At 47.6% G+C, this 18,513-nt stretch overlaps 1 protein-coding gene across 2 annotated transcripts in view; it reads left to right on the forward strand.

The window, feature by feature from the left end:
* Positions 1-2,893: 2,893 nt before the first annotated feature.
* ST8SIA5 (ST8 alpha-N-acetyl-neuraminide alpha-2,8-sialyltransferase 5) overlaps positions 2,894-18,513 on the forward strand; it is a 63,390-nt gene continuing 47,770 nt past the window's right edge. For both annotated transcript variants that reach the window (XM_063128289.1, XM_063128290.1), the window contains exon 1: positions 2,894-3,032. In XM_063128289.1, coding sequence (XP_062984359.1) covers positions 2,902-3,032 — 131 coding nt within the window. In that variant the 5' untranslated portion in view covers positions 2,894-2,901. The remainder of the gene's footprint in view (positions 3,033-18,513) is intronic.

An 18,513-nucleotide genomic window follows, 5' to 3' on the forward strand; every position in this document is an offset into this window, starting at 1 on the left:
ATGAGGAGAGACTGAAAGAACTGGGCATGTTTAGCCTGGAGAAGAGAAGATTGAGGGGAGACATGAGAGCACTCTTCAAATACTTCAAAGGTTGTCACACAGAGGAAGGCCAGGATCTCTTCTCGATCCTCCCAGAGTGCAGGACACGGAATAACAGGCTCAAGTTACAGGAAGCCAGATTCCGGCTGGACATCAGGAAAAACGTCCTGTTAGAGCAGTACGACAATGGAACCAGTGATCTAGAGAGGTTGTGGGCTCTCCCACACTAGAGGCCTTGAAGAGGCAGCTGGACAGCCATCTGTCAGGGATGCTTTGAGGTAGATTCCTGCATTGAGCAAGGGGTTGGCTTCGATGGCCCTATAGGGCCCCTTCCAACTCCACTATTCTATGATTCTAATCCACATACAGCCTCCGCAGCACAGCATGCACTGTGGGTGCTGAACACCCCAAGTGCATTCCTTGGCATCTTTCCACTTTCAAAGCATCTCAGGGAGCAGGGCTGCAAAAGGGCCTTGCAGGACTGTCACCCGTCCTAGTTGTTAGCACTAGGTGAGATGGATGGATCGGTGCTCTGACCCCGTATAAGGTCAGCTCTTTAATTCAAGAGTGGGCAGATGTCGGCCTTGAAGGATTCCCTTTGTATTTTCATAGGAAACCCCTGATATCTACCCTTTGGAGCTAGGCATAAAATAATGGCCGAGGGAAGGCAGAGCCAGGTGCAAAACTCAAGAAATGGAGCTGATTGCCCATAGCACCCTATTATTATTATTATTATTATTATTATTTATTTATTTATATAGCACCATCAATGTACATGAACCATATGAACCATATGAACCTATGAACCATATGCTGGCATGACATACAAGTACAAACTTACATCAGAGACACTATAGATCAGAGACCAGTAGCCATTGATAGCCTTCTCCTCCAGGAATGGACCTAACCCCCTTTTAAAGCCATCCAAATTGGTGGCCATCACTACATCTTGTGGTAGTGAGTTCCATAGTTTAACTATGTGCTGTGTGAAGTACTGGCCTGAATCGCCCACGGATCAGCCTCATGGGATGACCCCATTGGGTTCTAGTATTATTTGAGAGGGAGGAAATATCTCCCTATCCACTTTCTCCACATAATTTGGGCTCAATGGAGCCACACAAAAGCAACCCACTCATGCTTAAATTTTACAGACGAGAAACACCGAAACCAGGAGAGAAGTAAGTGATTAGCACAAGGTCAGTCAATCGCAGCATATAATCATACATACATTTGCAGACTCCCTTGCTATCAAATTATTGTGTGGCTGAAAAAAAACCCTTTCTGATTTCCTGCAGATCACTCAGAGATCTACTTAATAGGCTCTGATCCACCTTCTTCTGTGTATCAGGCCCTGCTTTAGCTAAAACACACGGACAGCTTTGAACAGAGCCAGCCCAGAAACCTTTCTGTGTCAGCAAGGGTTTCTCTACCACCACAAGGTTACATCTTGGGAGCTGAGCTGCTGTGTTTCTACAGCTGAAGAGTGAGTTCTTCAGGATGGCCAAAGAAAGAGATTGTGAGTGTGTGTGTGAGAGAGAGTGAGTGAGAGCGAGCGAGAGAGCCTTTCCTTGCAGGCATCTCCTAGAAGGACATCTGTTCCTAGGAGGGCAAAGGAGTGAGTGTGTGTGTGTGTCTGTGAGAGAGAGAAAGAGAGAGAGAGAGAGAGACTTTCCTTGCAGGCATCTCCTAGAAGGACATCTGTTCCTAGGAGGGCAAAGGAGTGTGTGTGTGTGTGTGTGTGTGTGTGTGTATGTATGTGTGTGAGAGGGACAGACAGACAGACAGACAGACAGACAATGGGCATATTTGTCTTTCCTTTCATTTTCAATGAATAGTTTCTTGAGGAGGAAAAAGTCCGTGCAAGTCCCTGGTCTGCGGCTGTACGGATTCCACCATAAATCAGCAAGCGGGGAGGCAGGCGCTGTCTCTCTCTCTCTCTCCCTCGTCCTTGAAGAGACGCACAACGACCTTGCTTGTGCTTGCTTAGGGGGCTGGACGGGGCGGGCGGAGGGGGAGAAAAGCAGGCAACCCCCCCGCCCCCCAACTCAACCCGAGCCAAGAAGAGCAGGCTCCGAGTGAAGGCGTCGCATGAACACGCGCCCGGACCACCGCTCTCCTCCAACACCCGCACGCACGCACGCACACACCCGCCCGCTCCCCCAGGCTCCCCGGCCTCTTCTGGACACCCTAATGCAGCCGACGCCACTGCGAAACGCCGCTCGGCCGTGATGCGCGAAGCCCTGCGCTGCTGCGCCCCGCGCGCCTCGGGCGAAGCGTCCTGATCGGGAGCACGGGAGGGAGAGCGAGCGAGCGAGCGCCGGAGCGTTTCCTCCAAGTCTTGCGGGCTCCGGCCGGAGTTGGGCTCGGCGGCTTCGCGGGGGAATCCGGCCGCGTCCCTGTCGCCGCCGCCGCCACGAAGACCGCACCGACCGTTTGGAAAGGGGCGGGGGGTGAGGGTGGGCGTCGCTTGGCTCTCCGGAGAGCCGCCGCGCCGCCGCCGCCCTCCGCAGCGCGCCGCCGCCGCCGCCCACCTCCCCGCCGGCCTCCTGCTGCCGGCGAAAGCGCCACCCGGGCCGGAGAGCTCCAAGAAGAAGCCGCCGCCGCCTTCTTCCGCCGAGCCCGGAAACTTTTCTCCCCGTCCCTCGCTGCCTCCCTCCCCGCGAGGGGCGATGCGGGGCCGCCGCCGCCGCCTCCTCGTCCTCCTCTTCCTGGGCTGTTGCGCCCCGCGGCGGCCGGGCGTCTCTTCCCGCGCCCGTGTTGGCCCCAGGCCCGCCGGGAGTAGGGGCTGAGCAGGCGACCCACAGCGCTTTCGCCTCCGCCTCGCCGCAGATTCTCGCCCCTGCCTTTCCCCCGGCCACGAGGATGGGCTACTCGGACCCCACTTCCAGCAGGGATTTGTTGGGGAACCGGACTTTGCTCTTCATCTTCATCTGCGCCTTTGCCGTGGTCACGCTGCTGCAGCAGATCCTGTACGGGAGGAACTACCTGAAGAGGTAAAGTGCCCTCAAAGCTCGGGGGGGGGGGGAGTTCCTGGGGGCTGGAGGAGGGCAGGGCTTTTGGCAGTAGAGGCTGGTGGCTCCCATTCCCGTGGGGCTGTGGATCCCCCACCCCACCCCCTCTCCAATGGGATAGCTCCTTTAGAGTTCTGGCTGACCCGCAGACGGATTTATAGCCCCATCGAAATCAGAGCCGCCGGGCTCCACCGTTTTTTGTTGCTGTTCTGTTTCCTGACTGTCTTTCTAATCCGATCTTTCTCTCATCTGATATGTATATGTCGAGATACAGTTGATTGGAGATTTGGTTATTGGGTGGTTTAAAAGGACGATAAAGAAAATGAATGGAGATAGACAGACACTAACCAGCGGACGCTGGTGTCTCTGATGTCAGTGGGGCAGGGAATCCGCTCTGGGTTTCAGTCAGAACTCTAAAGGAGCTATCCAAAGTGCTGAACCCTATCCTCAAAGCGGGTTCAGCACCCTAGGTAGCTGCTTTAGAGTTCTGACTGATACCCAGAGGGAACCACTGGAATAGGAGGCACCAGCCTCCAATGATGCCAGCCAAGAGGCTTGTGGTACCCTGAAAACCAACAACGCAGTCCTAAAAACATGCTTAAGCAGGAGGGTGAACCCCATATAGCTCCATAGGACTTGTTTCCGAGGGTTAAGGCTGTGATCCCAAATATCCCCAGGATCTGCACGGCTGCTTCACAATGGTATTGAAATGCACTGACAAGCGCTGGGGCCCAGGACACATCGCGTGTACTGCTTTCAAAGTGCTTTCAATGTGTTATGTCCTGGTTGGTGTAGATCTGGCCTTAGTTCTGAGTGAATGCGCGTAGGATTTGGCTGTTCAGCTGCTCCCCCAGAGTAAGCCCCATTTGAACACAACGGGACTTACTTCCGAAGAAACACACACAGGACTGTGTCAGATTTCTTGCGGTATCCTACGCTTCTAGGGCCCACGGCCCACTACGTGCATTCGTTGCAGAAAACGTGATCATCGCTTGGCACGTCTACATGGGACTAGAAGGGGGAGGGATTGCAAAGAGTGGGGCCAAATGCCCCTAAAATACAAGACTTGCAGCGTGTGACAATGCTGTGTGTAAATGGATAGATACACATCCGTGGATGAAACGTGCCCACTGCGTGCATGGATGTCCACGTTGCTGGCTGTGCTGTAAAAACTCTCACTGCACCTCCCCGACTTGTATAGTTTTGCTCTCTCTGGGCTAGAAGTCTGCCCTGGGTTAGGAGCTAAACTTCACATCCTGAATGTTAACTGTGAAGTGTACACAATGTCACCTTTTTCAGTATTTTTATTTTTATTTTTTTTAGCAAGCAGGGTGGGGTGGGGGACTTGGCTCCGTGGCTGCTGAATTCAGCCTCCTAGCTAGCGTAGGGGCAGCTTAATCCATTTTGGATACACCTTTGAGTCCTTCCCCCCTGTCTTGGCGGGAATGGTGGACCACTCTCCTGTTCCCTTAGGCTGCCTTGGGCTATACGGGGACTAAATTGCAGCTTTCCTGTGCTGGGAGAGGGGTGGGGTATGGATTTGCCTGATCTGTTTTGGAATCCTATCTATTTTTCACCCCTCAAGTCAGAATTTATGGCACAGGTATTCCAAACATCAATGTGTGTCCAATGGGGGCCTCAGTTTCTTACCTCTTTTCCTTTGCATGGATTCCACGCACACACTATCTTTTCCGTGTCTCCTCTCACCCAAATCTACCCCCCATTTCTGCTGCCATTGGGTGCTTTAATTTCTACTGCTGGCACTCTTTGGGGCAAGTATAATTCAGGAATTGAAGAGAACACCCCCCCCCATAGGGTGACCATATGCAAAAGAGGACAGGGCTCCAGTATCTTTAATAGTTGCATAGAAAAGGGAATTTTAGCAGGAGAACCTGGTGAAATTCCCTCTTCATCACAGCAGTTAAAGCTGCAGGCGCTAAACTAGAATGACCAGATTTAAAAGAGGGCAGGGCGCCTGCAGCTTTAACTGTTGTGATGAAGAGGAAATTTCACCAGGTTCCCCATATATACAAATGACACCTGCTGAAATTCCTTTTTCAATACAACTGTTAAAGATACAGTTCTCCTTTTCATATGGTCACCCTACCCACCCACCTCACATTCATATGCATTGCCAAATGGACACTTGCCTTTCCTCATCAGAAATATGCCTCACCTACTTCTGCTGAAGCAAGTAAAAGTGCTTAAGATTGCACCTTTAGAATTCAATTTTGGGTTGTTGTATCGAATACAAGTCTAACATAAGTCCCATTCATTTCAATGGCCCTGCTCTAAGTAGGGCTAACATTGGAATGCAACCCTTTGTGTGTGTTTTACCTGGAAGGAGCCCCACCATATACACTGCGATTGACCTCTGAGTAAACATGCCTTGGATTGGGCTAAATGTCATACAGGTGATGAGACTGCGCTATGTAGAGGCCCTGATCCAGGGACCGGTAATCACACTTGAGGCCCGTTGAGATCAGTGGGATTTATCATTCTCAAGTAAATTGCCCCTTTGAATGGCGGCACATGGCTGTGACTACCTTGAATTGGGGCCAGCAAATGTAATACCGAGAAACCGGGCTTTTATAAAAGGTCAGTAGGACCTGACACAAAATGTTGTGGGGGTGGAGTTCTGTTCAGAGTCACACTCAGCCAGCCATAACTTTTTCTAGGCGACTCCATTACACCCATCCCCACGTTCCCACCTCCCCAAAACAGGCTTGGCCGCTGAGTGTTCTCATTGGGTTCTTTTGGTGTTATACTGATTTGCTCCTTTAGGATTCCATTTTTTGTAGAGTTTTTGTATTTCTGCAAACCAGCTTATATTTCTGGGGTGGTTTTGTGTGTGTGTGTGTGTGCTGGGTATGGAGGAAGGGGATGAAGCTATTTTGGCTACATAAAGATCCCCACTTGGGCAATGAGTTCTCTATAAGGATCCGAACTTGGACAATGAGTTCACTATTAGGATATAGGGTTAGACAAGGTCATGGAGGTTGCCTATCGAAAGCTATGGCAGCTAAAGAGAGACTCTTGAGTATCGAAGCCATGTAGCTCTGAGTATTAGATGCTGAGGGATAGGAGGATGTGGGTATAAGTGGTGGTCCCTCAATTATGGAATGATCTCCCTGATGAGGCTCGCCTGGTGCCAACATTGTTATCTTTTCGGTGCCAGGTCAAGACTTTTCTCTTCTCCCAGGCATTTAACAGCATATGCTGAGTTTTTTAACTGACCCCAGAATAGTTGTTTTTAAATGGATATTGTCTTTTTTTTGTTTGTATTTTATGCTTTTAAATTTTGTATATTTCTTTTTAACGTTCACTGTTTTTAACTTTTGTATACTGCCCAGAGAACTTCGGCTTTGAGGCTGTATATAATGTAATAAATAAATAATAATAATAAGTGGAGGTTGGTGGTTCTGATGCCGGTGGGAGTTTCCAGGCAGAACTCTAAAGGATCGCTCCTTTAGAGTTCTGCCTGAAACCCAGAGTGGATTCAATGCCCCGCCGGCATCGGAGCCACCAGCCCCTACTGGTTGTAGTCCGACACATCTGAAAGCCGCCATACTGCTGAAGACTGAATTAGATGGGCCTTGCTGTGATCCAGCAAGGCCATTTTTATTGATTGATTTGATTTGATTTCTGCCCCACCTTTCTGCCAAAGAATGGTGCTCAGGAGGGACCTGGGGGAAAAGGGGTAAGTATCTGCTAAAACTGAATTGCCATTGGGATGCACTGGTTCCTTCAGAATGACCAGAGGAAGACACTGACTTTGATGATTAATCTACCACTGTGCGAGCAACCAACCCGCCCACCTTGGTTTAATAAATTCTAGGAGCTCTTTGAATGTGAATGATGCAACACAAATCCCATTGAACTGCCAGTTTCAGGGTGGGTGACTTTCCCCCCAAATAAACATCCTTAGTATTAGGTTGTGTGTCGTCTTTGGAACTCAGGCCTGGCCTTCAGGTACAGCAGGATGAGATGGTGATGAGGTCAGAGAGCTCTAAAGTAGCAGATTAGCCTGTACCTCTTCAGGCTACTGGAATGCTTCTCCATAGATGACGTTCCCTGGAAGTAGAAAACTAGTGTGGCAGGGAGTGTGCGGAGGTAGAACTTTTCTGCATGCAAGTTATTCTTCTTGTAGAAGAGAGCATTTCACATGAGTGCAAGCAGAGAAAAGAGAAATATTACCGAGGGAGCCAGGACGTTCTGAATTCGGTCTGCTGGGATCATAGGAATTTGTAATCTTAACTCTACTAGCAAGAAACACTAATAAAATAAGTCGCAATTAAGCTTCATTAATACTGATCTCTAGACTCTAGAGTATTATTTTTATTGCTTGATTAATACAGCAACTAAAATGCTCACTTTAAGATCTAGCATTGTGGATAAGAGGCTAGCTGTGCAATCGATGTCTACTCAAAAGTAAGTGCAACGGAGGTCTTTGGGGCTTACCCCAGGGAAGTGGGGGATAGGATCGCAACCCAAGGCAATTACTTCTGAGTAGACATGCATAGGACTGCGCTATGGATTGTGGAATTCTCTGGCACCATAAATGTATTAGGTGTATTCAAAAACCATTGTGCCTTCATGCCCCTCCCCCATCCGCCACACAATATAGCGATAAGAATACTGGCCTACCTTACAGGATTGTTGTAAGGATTACTGAGCAAAATGCATGTGAAATGTTTTGAACACTTTTTAAGTGCAATGTAAATGCTAAGTATTATGATAAGCAATTCAGGTTTTGATCTGAGGTCACTCATGGCTTTTTCATAAGTAAGTGCTATTATTTGTATCTGTCACCTTTGGGTCAGCCTTCCACCCTTCTCAGGTGTTGTAAACAAGTTTGAATGGCAGCAGGTGGTGGAATTCTAAGGTACTGGAGGGGACCGAACTCTTTTAGGCTGCAGGTGTGTGTGTGTGTGGGGGGGCTATACCACTTCAAGCAGAATCCTCCTCCATGCCTGTGAGAAAAACAGAATTGTGGTGCAGTCTTGCAGTCACGCCAGTCCTTTTACAGCTCCATTGGCTGCCAGTCCAGGTCTGGGCCCGATTCAAAGTGCTGGTATTAACATTTAAAGCCCTAAACGGCTTGGGGTCAGGCTATCTGAAGGAACGCCTCCTCCCATATATACCTGCCCGGACCCTAAGGTCATCCTCGGGGGTCCTTCTCCGTGAGCCCCTGCCAAAGGAAGTGAGGCAGGTGGCTACCAGGAGCAAGGCCTTCTCTGCTGTGGCACCCCGGCTGTGGAATGAGCTCCCTAAGGAGGTTCGCTTGGTACCTACATTATATGCCTTTAGACGCCAGCTGAAGACCTTTTTATTCTCCCAGCACTTTTAACAGTTTATAAATAAATTTTAACTCGGTGTTTTAAATTTGTAATTTTGCATTGCTCCTGTTTTTATCTGGTTGAGCTTTTATATTGTATTTTATAGTATGGTTTTATACTGTTGTTTTATACTTTGAATGGTTTTAATTTTTGTGAACAGCCCAGAGAGCTCCGGCTATTGGGCGGTATAGAAATGTAATAAATAAATAAAAGTGGTACAGTGCAGACATTTTGGATCACAACCCCCATCATCCCTGGCTATTGTGGATTAAACATCTGGAGCATGTCACATTGAGGAAGGCTGTTTTAGTACTTTAGAAAGGAAGGTTTCAGGCCCAGCGTGCTGCAGTTTCCTGGGTTTTCTTTTTAATGCAGAGCAGCATTCAAGATGGGATTCAGGCGGAGGAAGAATCCTGTGTGACTCTAAAATGTGCATACTCTTTGGTCCTAACAAAGGTGTTGTTTTTTGGTTTTTTGTCCCTGGGAGACAAAAAAGTTTGCTACCTTACCTGACACTTTCCTTATCAGTGAAGTTGGTTCAGCGATATGGCATCTGCTTTACATAGGCTGCAGGTTCCAGGTTCCGTTCCTGGCATCTCCAGGGTAAAAGGATCACTGGGGCTGGGAAACACCTCTCTATGCTGAGATCTTGAAGAGTTATTTCAAGTGAAAGTAGTCCACCCTGGCCTGGCTGGGCCTGAGGTCAGACTTGGTATAAATAGAGATGGATGAATACAGTTTTGCTTCCTCCCATTTTTTTTTAGATCCCAAGTACTTTCCATCTCGAATAGGAAGAAATTTGTGTATTTTGAAAGATTCCTATCAAAAGCGACCTGAAACGAAATTCTTACCCATGTGGGCAGGCCAAATTCAACAGGTGACGTGATTACCACACGGAGGACCATGCTGTATCTGTCTGCTGTGTCGCTGTTAAAGATAAGGATCCATCCAGACAAAAGAGGCGACTCTTAATTCATATAAGTAATATGATATATTCATTCATATAATTAATTCATAATTCACATGGCTGAATATACAGGGACTCCAAATCAGGCTTTTAATAGCTAATCAAAGTCCTATTTATTATTTATTTATGTATTATATTTTTATACCTCCCAATAGCCGAAGCTCTCTGGGCGGTTCACAAAAATTTAAACCATAGGTTTTAAGGTCCTAGGCCTGGATGAACAAATCTGTCAGTTTTCATTTCTCCAGCGTTTTATTTATTTATTTATTTGCATCTAAAATTCTTTCACATCCAGAACATAAAGTTTGCATTTTTTTAAAAAAATAAACAACCAACTGAAACTAAATTATCACCCATTCCTACATGTAAGACAGCGTACTACTCTTATGTACTCTCTGGCTAAAATCCAATGTCAGTTCCACTTAGAGTAAATCCATTGAAATAAATGGTATTTACATTAGTCAAAGTCCATTCATTTCAGTGTTGTACTCTACATTGAATTGGATTTTTACCCTCTGCTTCCCCAATTGGTGAATCATTCTAACGGCAGTGCTGCCTGGGTTTGGCTTCCTTTTGGAGGAGAGACCACAGGAGACGTACTGCATTTTTGTGATACTTGGTTTATTTTCAAATATATAAGTGGACCGGAGGCAAGCAACATATGTACTCCTAGCAGGTGGTAGATCCAACAGCCCACATATTTTATTTTGTTTTAATTGTATTTATTTGTTTACAACATTCGTCAAGGGATGGCATACAAAGTTTTCTCAGTAAGCTTACAATAAACAAACATAAGAGCAATTTAAATACAAAATACAATGTAAAACCACATACTTTAATTAGAAGGCCTGGGGGAACAGAAAGGTCTTCATATGGTGCTTAAAAGACCTCAGGAATGGTGCCAGGTGGAACCTCTCTGGGAAGACTGTTCCAGAATTGGGGTGCCACCACTGTGAAGGCCTTCTCCCTGGTAGTTGTCCACTACACTTCATTCAGTAGGGGCACTCTGAGTAGAAGAATATATTAAGGTTTGGGTAGGTACACACACAGGAGAAGGCGCTCTTTCCAATAACCTGGTCACAGCCCATTTTGGACTGTAAAGGTTAAAAGAACTTTAAACGGGGCCCAGAAAAAGACTGGCAGTTAGTATAGCTCAGAAAGCGCAGGAGTAATATGGCCAAATTTAGGGTGACCATATGAAAAGGAGGACAGGGCTCCTGTATCTTTAACAATCGTATTGAAAAAGGAATTTCAGCAGGTGTCATTTGTATATATGGAGAACCTGGTGAAATTTCCTCTTCATCACCACAGTTAAAGCTGCAGGTGCCCTGCCCTCTTTTAAATCTGGTCACTCTAGTATAGCTCCTGCAGCTTTAACTGTTATGATGAAGAGGGAATTTCACCAGGTGCTGCATGCATACAAATGACACCTGCTGAAATTCCCTTTTCAATACATTATTAAAGATACAGGAGTCCTGTCCTCCTTTTCATATGGTCACCCTAGCCAAACTGCCAGCCCCTATTAGTATTTTAGCAGCCCCTTTTTTGGGCGGAGAGGGGGAAAGAATCACCTGCCATTTCTGAACCATTTTTAAAGGCAGCCCCACATAGAATGCATTGCAGTAGTCCAAATGGGAGGTTACTAGAGCATGGACAATCAGACCCATGGAGAAGGGGCATGCACCCCAAGGTACCTTGGCACTCTCTCTCTTTCTCCCCCTCCCTCCCTCGCCCCTTCTCTCTTCTCTCTCCAGGGTGGGGGATTGTTCTTTTCAAGCTTTTTGACCTATTTCTCTCTCACACCATAAAGGGGAGACCTAAATAACAATATCAACAACAACAATTCCTGCATTGAGCAGGGGGTTGGACTTGATGGCCTTTAGGCCCCTTCCAACTCTACTATTCTATGATTCTGTTATTATTATTATTATTATTATTATTATTATTATTATTGCTTGAGATTTCAGCTTCTACTCCAGCCTTCTGAAACCTGGTGCCCTTCAGATGTATTGGTGCCATTGGCCATGCTGGCAGGGGCTAATGGGAGTTGTTGTCCAGCACATATGGAGAACACCAGGTTGGGGAAGGCTTTTTTCCGTCCGTGCTCACATCTACTTAAAAATCCTGCATCACTGAATCATCCAGCAAAGGGAAGGGCTGAGCCGTTGTTCTGTGTCTTCTGTCTGATATTCTCGAAGTGCCGTCAGCTCTTTCAGTGATGCTGGGGGCAATTTATGCCGGAGGAGGCCCCCTCTGCCTGGGGCACGGGACCTGCTGCCTCATTCCTCAGCAGCTGACAGTCCGATTCAAGGCTGTTGTCATGCAGCGCCCATCTAATTGCTTCTCTTTAAATAGCTGTAATTCAGGCGATTATAAAACCAAACCTCTCCCGATGTGGCAGAGGCAGTTAATTGGAACTCGGCACAGAACAGGCAGGGCTTTAGAAATGATCGTGGTGGATGAATGGATATCAGCACCCGTTCCTGTCACTCACCTCTGAACGGGGGTTTAATTCTTTTATTTCACATTTATATCTCAGCCTTTCCGCAATGAGTGCCTTATCTGGAGGGCTGTCCTGTGTCGCCCTTGCCACATCCCAATGTGGTAGCGAGCTGCAGAATATGAAAAGAGTCCTGCAGAATCACACCAGGGGTGCATCTAATTCAACATCTCGTTTCCCCCCACTGGTGTCATAGTCTTCCCTGAGAGACAGCATGGTGTAGTGGTGAGAGCAGAGGTAGGCAACATGGCATCCCACGGGCACCAGTGCACCTCCACCAACATTGCCTGCCCCTCTCACTTTAGAAAACAACAATACATTTTCTTTCTGGCAGATGGGATTTCTGTGAAATAGGGTTCTGTTGCTGCTGAAAACGTGGGTTCAATAGAGTTTAGTGTGTTGGTCTCAGACTCCACGTCTGCCTTGTACTCAGCCTTTTGACCAGGTTCCTTGTCCTTTGCCAGGTCTCATTTTGTGTTGGTGCCCAGGACAGTTTTTATAACCCAGCTTAACCCTGGGTTATAATGTTGGAATGGGCCTGGGAAGACAGAGGTTCAAGTCCCCACTTGGGCAGGAAGTCCACGGGGTGACTTAGGGCCATTCACTGACTCTCAGCCTAGGCTACCTCACAGGGTTGTTGTGAGGCTAAGATCGAGAGGAGGGCGGTCATGCATGTCTGGGGTGACCGTATGAAAAGGAGGACAGGGTTCTTGTATCTTTATCAGTTGTATAAAAAAGGGAATTTCAGCAGGCAAAGCTATGGCAAGCAACAGTCAGTGAAATGCCCTCTTCTGGGTGGCTATGAAAGGTGCCTGTCCTCTTTTCCAGCTGGCCACCTTAGTTTTTTATTTTGGATGGCCCCGTAGTCTATTATTGTGAAAGAGTTCCAGCCTGGTGCGGTGGTGGCAGAATTTATCCCTAGGCTGAAAACCTGCAATTTCCTCAAGCCTGTCCAAGGAGTTTCATGGCTGAGCTGGGTTTTGAATCCAAGCCCTCTTAGTCCGAGAAGAACCACTACAAGCTGCAAGAGGCAGAGGGCAAATAAACATGAGGCAGATAAATCATTTGTATTTTGAAACAAACCGTGTAGAGCTGAAGGGAAAGCCTCAGAAACTGCTGGATGGGAAAACATCTTTTTGAGGCCTAGATAGCTAGATATTGAGAATTGGAATGAACAAAGTATGGAACATAGGAACATAGGAAGCTGACTTAAATTGAGCCAGGCCCTTGGGGCATCTAGCCCAGTATTGTTGACACTGACTGGCAGCGCTTTCAGGCAGGATTCTTTCCTCTCCTTTCTTGGAGAAGCCAGGAATCGAACCTGGGGCCTTCTGCATGTAAAGCATGTGCTCTATCACACTGAGCTACGGTCCCTGCCTGAGACATTAATGCCAGGGCATCTCATAGGGGACAGTGTTCCAGTGGTGTGGGTGTATCCCTTGGGGTGTCCCAAAGCTTATTTGGTGTTACATACCCCTAGGTCATTATTCATTTATCAGTATGAATAAGGACTCTTCAAATACTTAAAAGGTTGTCACACAGAGGAGGGCCAGGATCTCTTCTCGATCCTCCCAGAGTGCAGGACACGGAATAACAGGCAGAAATTACAGGAAGCCAGATTCCGACTGGACATCAGGAAAAACTTCCTGACTGTTAGAGCAGTACGACAATGGAACCAGTTACCTAGGTTGTGGCCTCTCCCACACTAGAGGCCTTCAAGAGGCAGCTGGACAACCATCTGTCAGGGATGCTTTAGGGTGGATTCCTGCATTGAGCAGGGGGTTGGACTCGATGGCCTTATAGGCCCCTTCCAACTCAACTATTCTATGATTCTATCTTGGGCGGTGATTGGCACTGGGGCAGCACATTTGAGAGTGACTTGAATGAAAACAAAGTGTTGAGCCGGATGTGATTTTGGAGCATCTCCGAACAGAAAGCGTCCTGGTGGTGAAGGTGTACCGTTGAGGGTGGCCCAAGGCTTATTTCAGGGTGCAACCCTCCCCACTGTTCCTTATCCCTATGTGTGGCTTGAGGGCACTATTTGTCTTAGCAGATGGCGTGAAAACAGCTCTTTGGGCCAGGGGGTGTGCCGGTGGATCCCAAAGTCGTGGAGGTGTATGGTATGGTGCAGTGAAAGCTTATTTTGAGGTACGGGGAAATGGTAACCTCAGTTCTTTACTCAGATTCCTGTGTCGAATGAAGGCGTAAGGTTAATGGAAACTAGAAATGAACTTCACAAGTGTCAGCTTCGGATTTTGGAGGGCCTTTGGTAGAGATGTAAAATTTCTGGAAATTTTGAAGTTGTGGGGAAAAAACTGATGTTGTTTTTTCCAGGGAGTTTCGGGGGAAAAACAGAAATTTTCGGAAAAATAAAAATAATGCAATTTTAGCACTTTTTACAGATTGAAAGTCACTTTGTTACTTTAGGAACATAAAATGTAATTACGTCCAAGTTGGTTTGGCATCAAATGATTACATTTGGTATATTAAAAGTACAGTGTATTGAAACAATTATTACAAATTTAATTTTCTTTTTCTTCCCCCCCCCTTTTTTGGGGGGGAGGTAACAAATGGAGCTACAAGCTCCTGAACTGTTAGGAACATCTGAACTGTAAGGAACCTCTTTGGTTCTGCAAGTTTATCAATAACAGGCAAAAAACAATTTTAAAACAACAACAGAAGAAACCACCAACATTCGTAACGAAGAAAATTATTTATGTCTCCGCTAGTCCTCCAGTGTCAAGACATAAAGCCCCCATTCCCATAAAAAGAACTGAGGAAAAAAAAAAAGGGGGGGGGGAAATCAAGATTCAATGAATATGCATGAAATTTAATCAGACTCATTTCCAGACCTATAGCTATCACAATTAGTTTCAGTCTCTGCTTCAATGGCAGTGCTGCCCCCTAGAGGCAGAAATGCATCTTGCTCTTGCATTTGAGAGTTGTAGTCTCAGTTTGCAACTTAGGACTTGTTTGTCGTCGGTGCACAGAAATTGTAATAATCTGATACTGCACAGTTTTTAGAAATGATTTGGAGAAGTAAATATCCGAACACCTTGTCTTAAACGTTTTATTCATCTTGCTAAAATAAAACATCCCGTAATCCATTTTTTCTTCATTTTTTCCAATTTTTCGGAAAACACACACACAAAAAACGCCTTGGAAAAACCCGGAAAAAAACAGTTTCCCCTCAAATTTTTGCATTTTTTTCCAGGCCTTCATATCTCTAGCCTTTGGGCACGACACCCTTAGAATCATAGAATCATAGAATAGCAGAGTTGAAAGGGGCCTACAAGGCTATCGAGTCCAACCCCCTGCTCAATGCAGGAATCCACCCTAAAGCATCCCTGACAGATGGTTGTCCAGCTGCCTCTCGAAGGCCTCTAGTGTGGGAGAGCCCACCACCTCCCTAGATAACTGATTCCATTGTCGTACTGCTCTAACAGTCAGGAAGTTTTTCCTGATGTCCAGCCGGAATCTGGCTTCCTTTAACTTGAGCCCGTTATTCCGTGTCCTGCACTCTGGGAGGATCGAGAAGAGATCCTGGCCCTCTTTTGTGTGACAACCTTTTAAGTATTTGAAGAGTGCTCTCATGTCTCCCCTCAATCTTCTCTTCTCCAGGCTAAACATGCCCAGTTCTTTCAGTCTCTCTTCATAGGGCTTTGATGGGTCCTCTTTGCTTCGCCATTTCTCACCGCCACTGTCACCAGCAGCTCTTGCTTCTCATCTTCTTTCTTATCGTTGCTGCCATTTGCAGAGAGCCAGCGAGCGACGGCATCTGCTGGTCCTACTTCCCAGCACCTCTGTTGTCTGGGCCAGAGCAAGAGGCAGGTGAAGAAGCCGGTTGCAACACTGTGGAGGAGGAAGAGCACCTCCAGGGGCCCCTTGCCAGTGAGGAAAAGACCCCATTTATACCCTGATGCACCGTTCAGAAAAGCTCCTTGTGCGGCTGACTTTTACACAGTGGGGGGTTGATTTCCGAGTCGCGGAAGTAAATTCTGAAGTATAATTTCTTTTTTAAAAAATGTTCCATTCAGTATAAGGATCTGCACATTCAAAAGTGTGTCTGGGGGCTTGCACGTGCCCCCAAACCTCCCTCTCCAGTCCTGCCTCTCTTTTCTATAGCCAGCTGCATTACATAATGCTCTTTCCTCTGTGGACTTTAACGAAACGAAAAGGGTGGTGAAGGGTGAGGAGGAGGGCGGGGAAGCAGATCACACATGCATGAACTGTGAGTTAAAACTGCCGGAATTTTCCAACGCTCGCGGTTTGCTGGCTCCCTGCAAGGTTGCGTTTGACTGCAAAAGTGTCACCCTGCCAGAATTCCTGATACCTACATCAGCACCTCTTCTAAAGTGCAGCCTTGTTAACAGCAAGAACATTTTCTTCTGACTCGGTGAGGTTCGCTTGGCTTCCTCTTTTTCACCCTGCTCCCGCCCCGCTGCCCCTTTCGGGTTTGATAAAGCGAAGAAAAGCAAACCGGTAAAGCTGCCAAGGTGTCCCGGCCTCGGCACAATTCCCCCCTCCTGATGAAGCGGTGTGTTTTCAGTGGTTTCGTTTTCAACCACTAGACCACCTTTCCCACTTAAAAAGCTTTCACGGTGGCTTGTAGCAATTAATAAAATGATGTAAATCCGTAGCTGAAACAGTACAGCGCCGGCAAAAGTTCTTCTTCCTCCTGAGGCAAGAGAGTGCAGGAACAGGCACTGCCACTGCCGCCTGACCACCACTGTCGCAACTGCATTCATGTCTCCTCTCCCCGCCCACCCCCATGTCCGCCATGTCCATCTCCCCTTTCCCCCCACTGGTGTCCGTCCCTCCCGCCTCCCCATCCATGTCCTCAACCTTCCAGCCCTCCCTCTCAGGCCATCTCCAGGGTCACCTTCTCCCACAGGGCCTGGCTCTGAGGAAGAAGCTTTCAAGTCTGGTATTTGAGCCTGGCCAGGTCTCTGAAGAGCTGCACCGGCTGGTTTTCCACCTGAAAATAGCGCTCTGCCCCTTGGTAGCAGTATCAGTAGTAGCAATGGGGAAAGGAGAGCGGTGGGAGGTGTGGCAGCAATGTGGGGGGGGGGGCAGGTAGCAAACCCTGATGGCAGGTCCTCCTGGTAGGGTGGAGCATACAGTTTGCCAGTCATGTTGCTCCACTGCCTGAGGACGGCGCCTCACCCCTCTACATGGGAGGGCCGGTCCTGAATTCAAAGATGAGCCTTGAGCCGAAGCGTTATCTGTTAAGTGTTTTATTACATTGGTTAATTACCCGGCCATAAATCTCTGGCTAGGAATACAAACACAAGCCTGGATGCTGCGAAGATCAAGTCCTAGTCTTTTAAACAGAAGCAGGAGTTCAGCCATGAGGGAAAATCCGAGGAGGCTGGAACGTAAGCCTACCAGTCTTGAGTCCCCCAGCCAGAAATGAGGAATGCTGATATCACTGTGTCAGTAGCCAGTCCGAAGTCCAATCCAAGTCAAGAGCCGAGTCCGTTGTCCAGGTTGTCAGGGTCAAGGTGATGCGTCGTTAGTCAGCCGGTCAGAGTCGAGAGTCCAAGGTCAGAGTCAGGAAGCAAGGCATGGTGCTGGCAATCAGGGAGAGTGAAAGGTGTTGACCAGAAAGACCCAGCTGTAGACTTCCTCCTTTTCTAGTCCTGCCAGTCTGGCCCCACCCAGAGTCCAGCTGTGCCTTGTTATACCTGCCTCCTATTTAGGCTCGGCGTCTTTCCCCTGCCGGTTTCTCACACGCACACTCCTCCTCACCGCCTGCATCTGCTCAGCCCTCTTTCCTCGCCTCCACTCCCGAGGGCTGGGCGGCATCACCATCTCCGTCTCTGCTTCCACCTCTGGAACATCAGGCAGGGCAAGGTTCTGGCTAGCCGGTGGCTCCTCCAATGGACCTGCGACCTCCTCCCGCTGCGTGTTGATCTCCTGTCTGGCTGTGGGAGAGGAAACTCCCTCTCCTGTGGGTAAGTTGTCCTCCTTTTCGTATGAGGAGGCTTCCTTGGATGCAAACCTAACACCTGACCTGGTACGATACTATGCCGAACACTGAGAAAAATCTATCAAGTTATGGGTACAGAACCTCTCAGCTTGAGGAGCCGAAGCTTTCAAGGGCCACATTTCAGTGGCATGTGGGGGCAAAGACCAGAGGAGTTGTGTTAAAGACCATGTGGGTGTGCCCAAAAATACTTGCGTGTTTCAGCTTAAAGCTCTCACTGCCAATAACAAAGCCTTATTTATTTATTTATTTATTTATTTAATTACATTTATATACCGCCCCCCAGCCGAAGCTCTCTGGGCGGTTTACAACAATTAAAAATAGTAATCATTAAAAAGTATACAAAATTTTTAAAAAACATAAAAACAGTATAAAAACAACAACAGTATCCATTTAAAAACAACAGTTCTGGGGTCCATTAAAACAAACTTAACGTTGTTAAATGGTGTTAAAATGCTGTTAAAATGCCTGGGAGAAGAGAAAGGTCTTGACCTGGCGCCGAAAAGATAACAACGTTGGCGCCAGGCGAGCCTTATCGGGAAGATCATTCCACAGTCGGGGGGCAACCACTGAGAAGGCCCTCTCCCTTGTTGCCTTCCTCTGAGCTTCCCTCGGAGTAGGCACTCAGAAGAGGACCTTAGATGTTGAGCACAGTGTAAGGGTAGGTT

This window comes from Elgaria multicarinata, chromosome 6 (assembly GCF_023053635.1).
Source record: "Elgaria multicarinata webbii isolate HBS135686 ecotype San Diego chromosome 6, rElgMul1.1.pri, whole genome shotgun sequence".
Taxonomy (NCBI): Eukaryota; Metazoa; Chordata; class Lepidosauria; order Squamata; family Anguidae; genus Elgaria; species Elgaria multicarinata.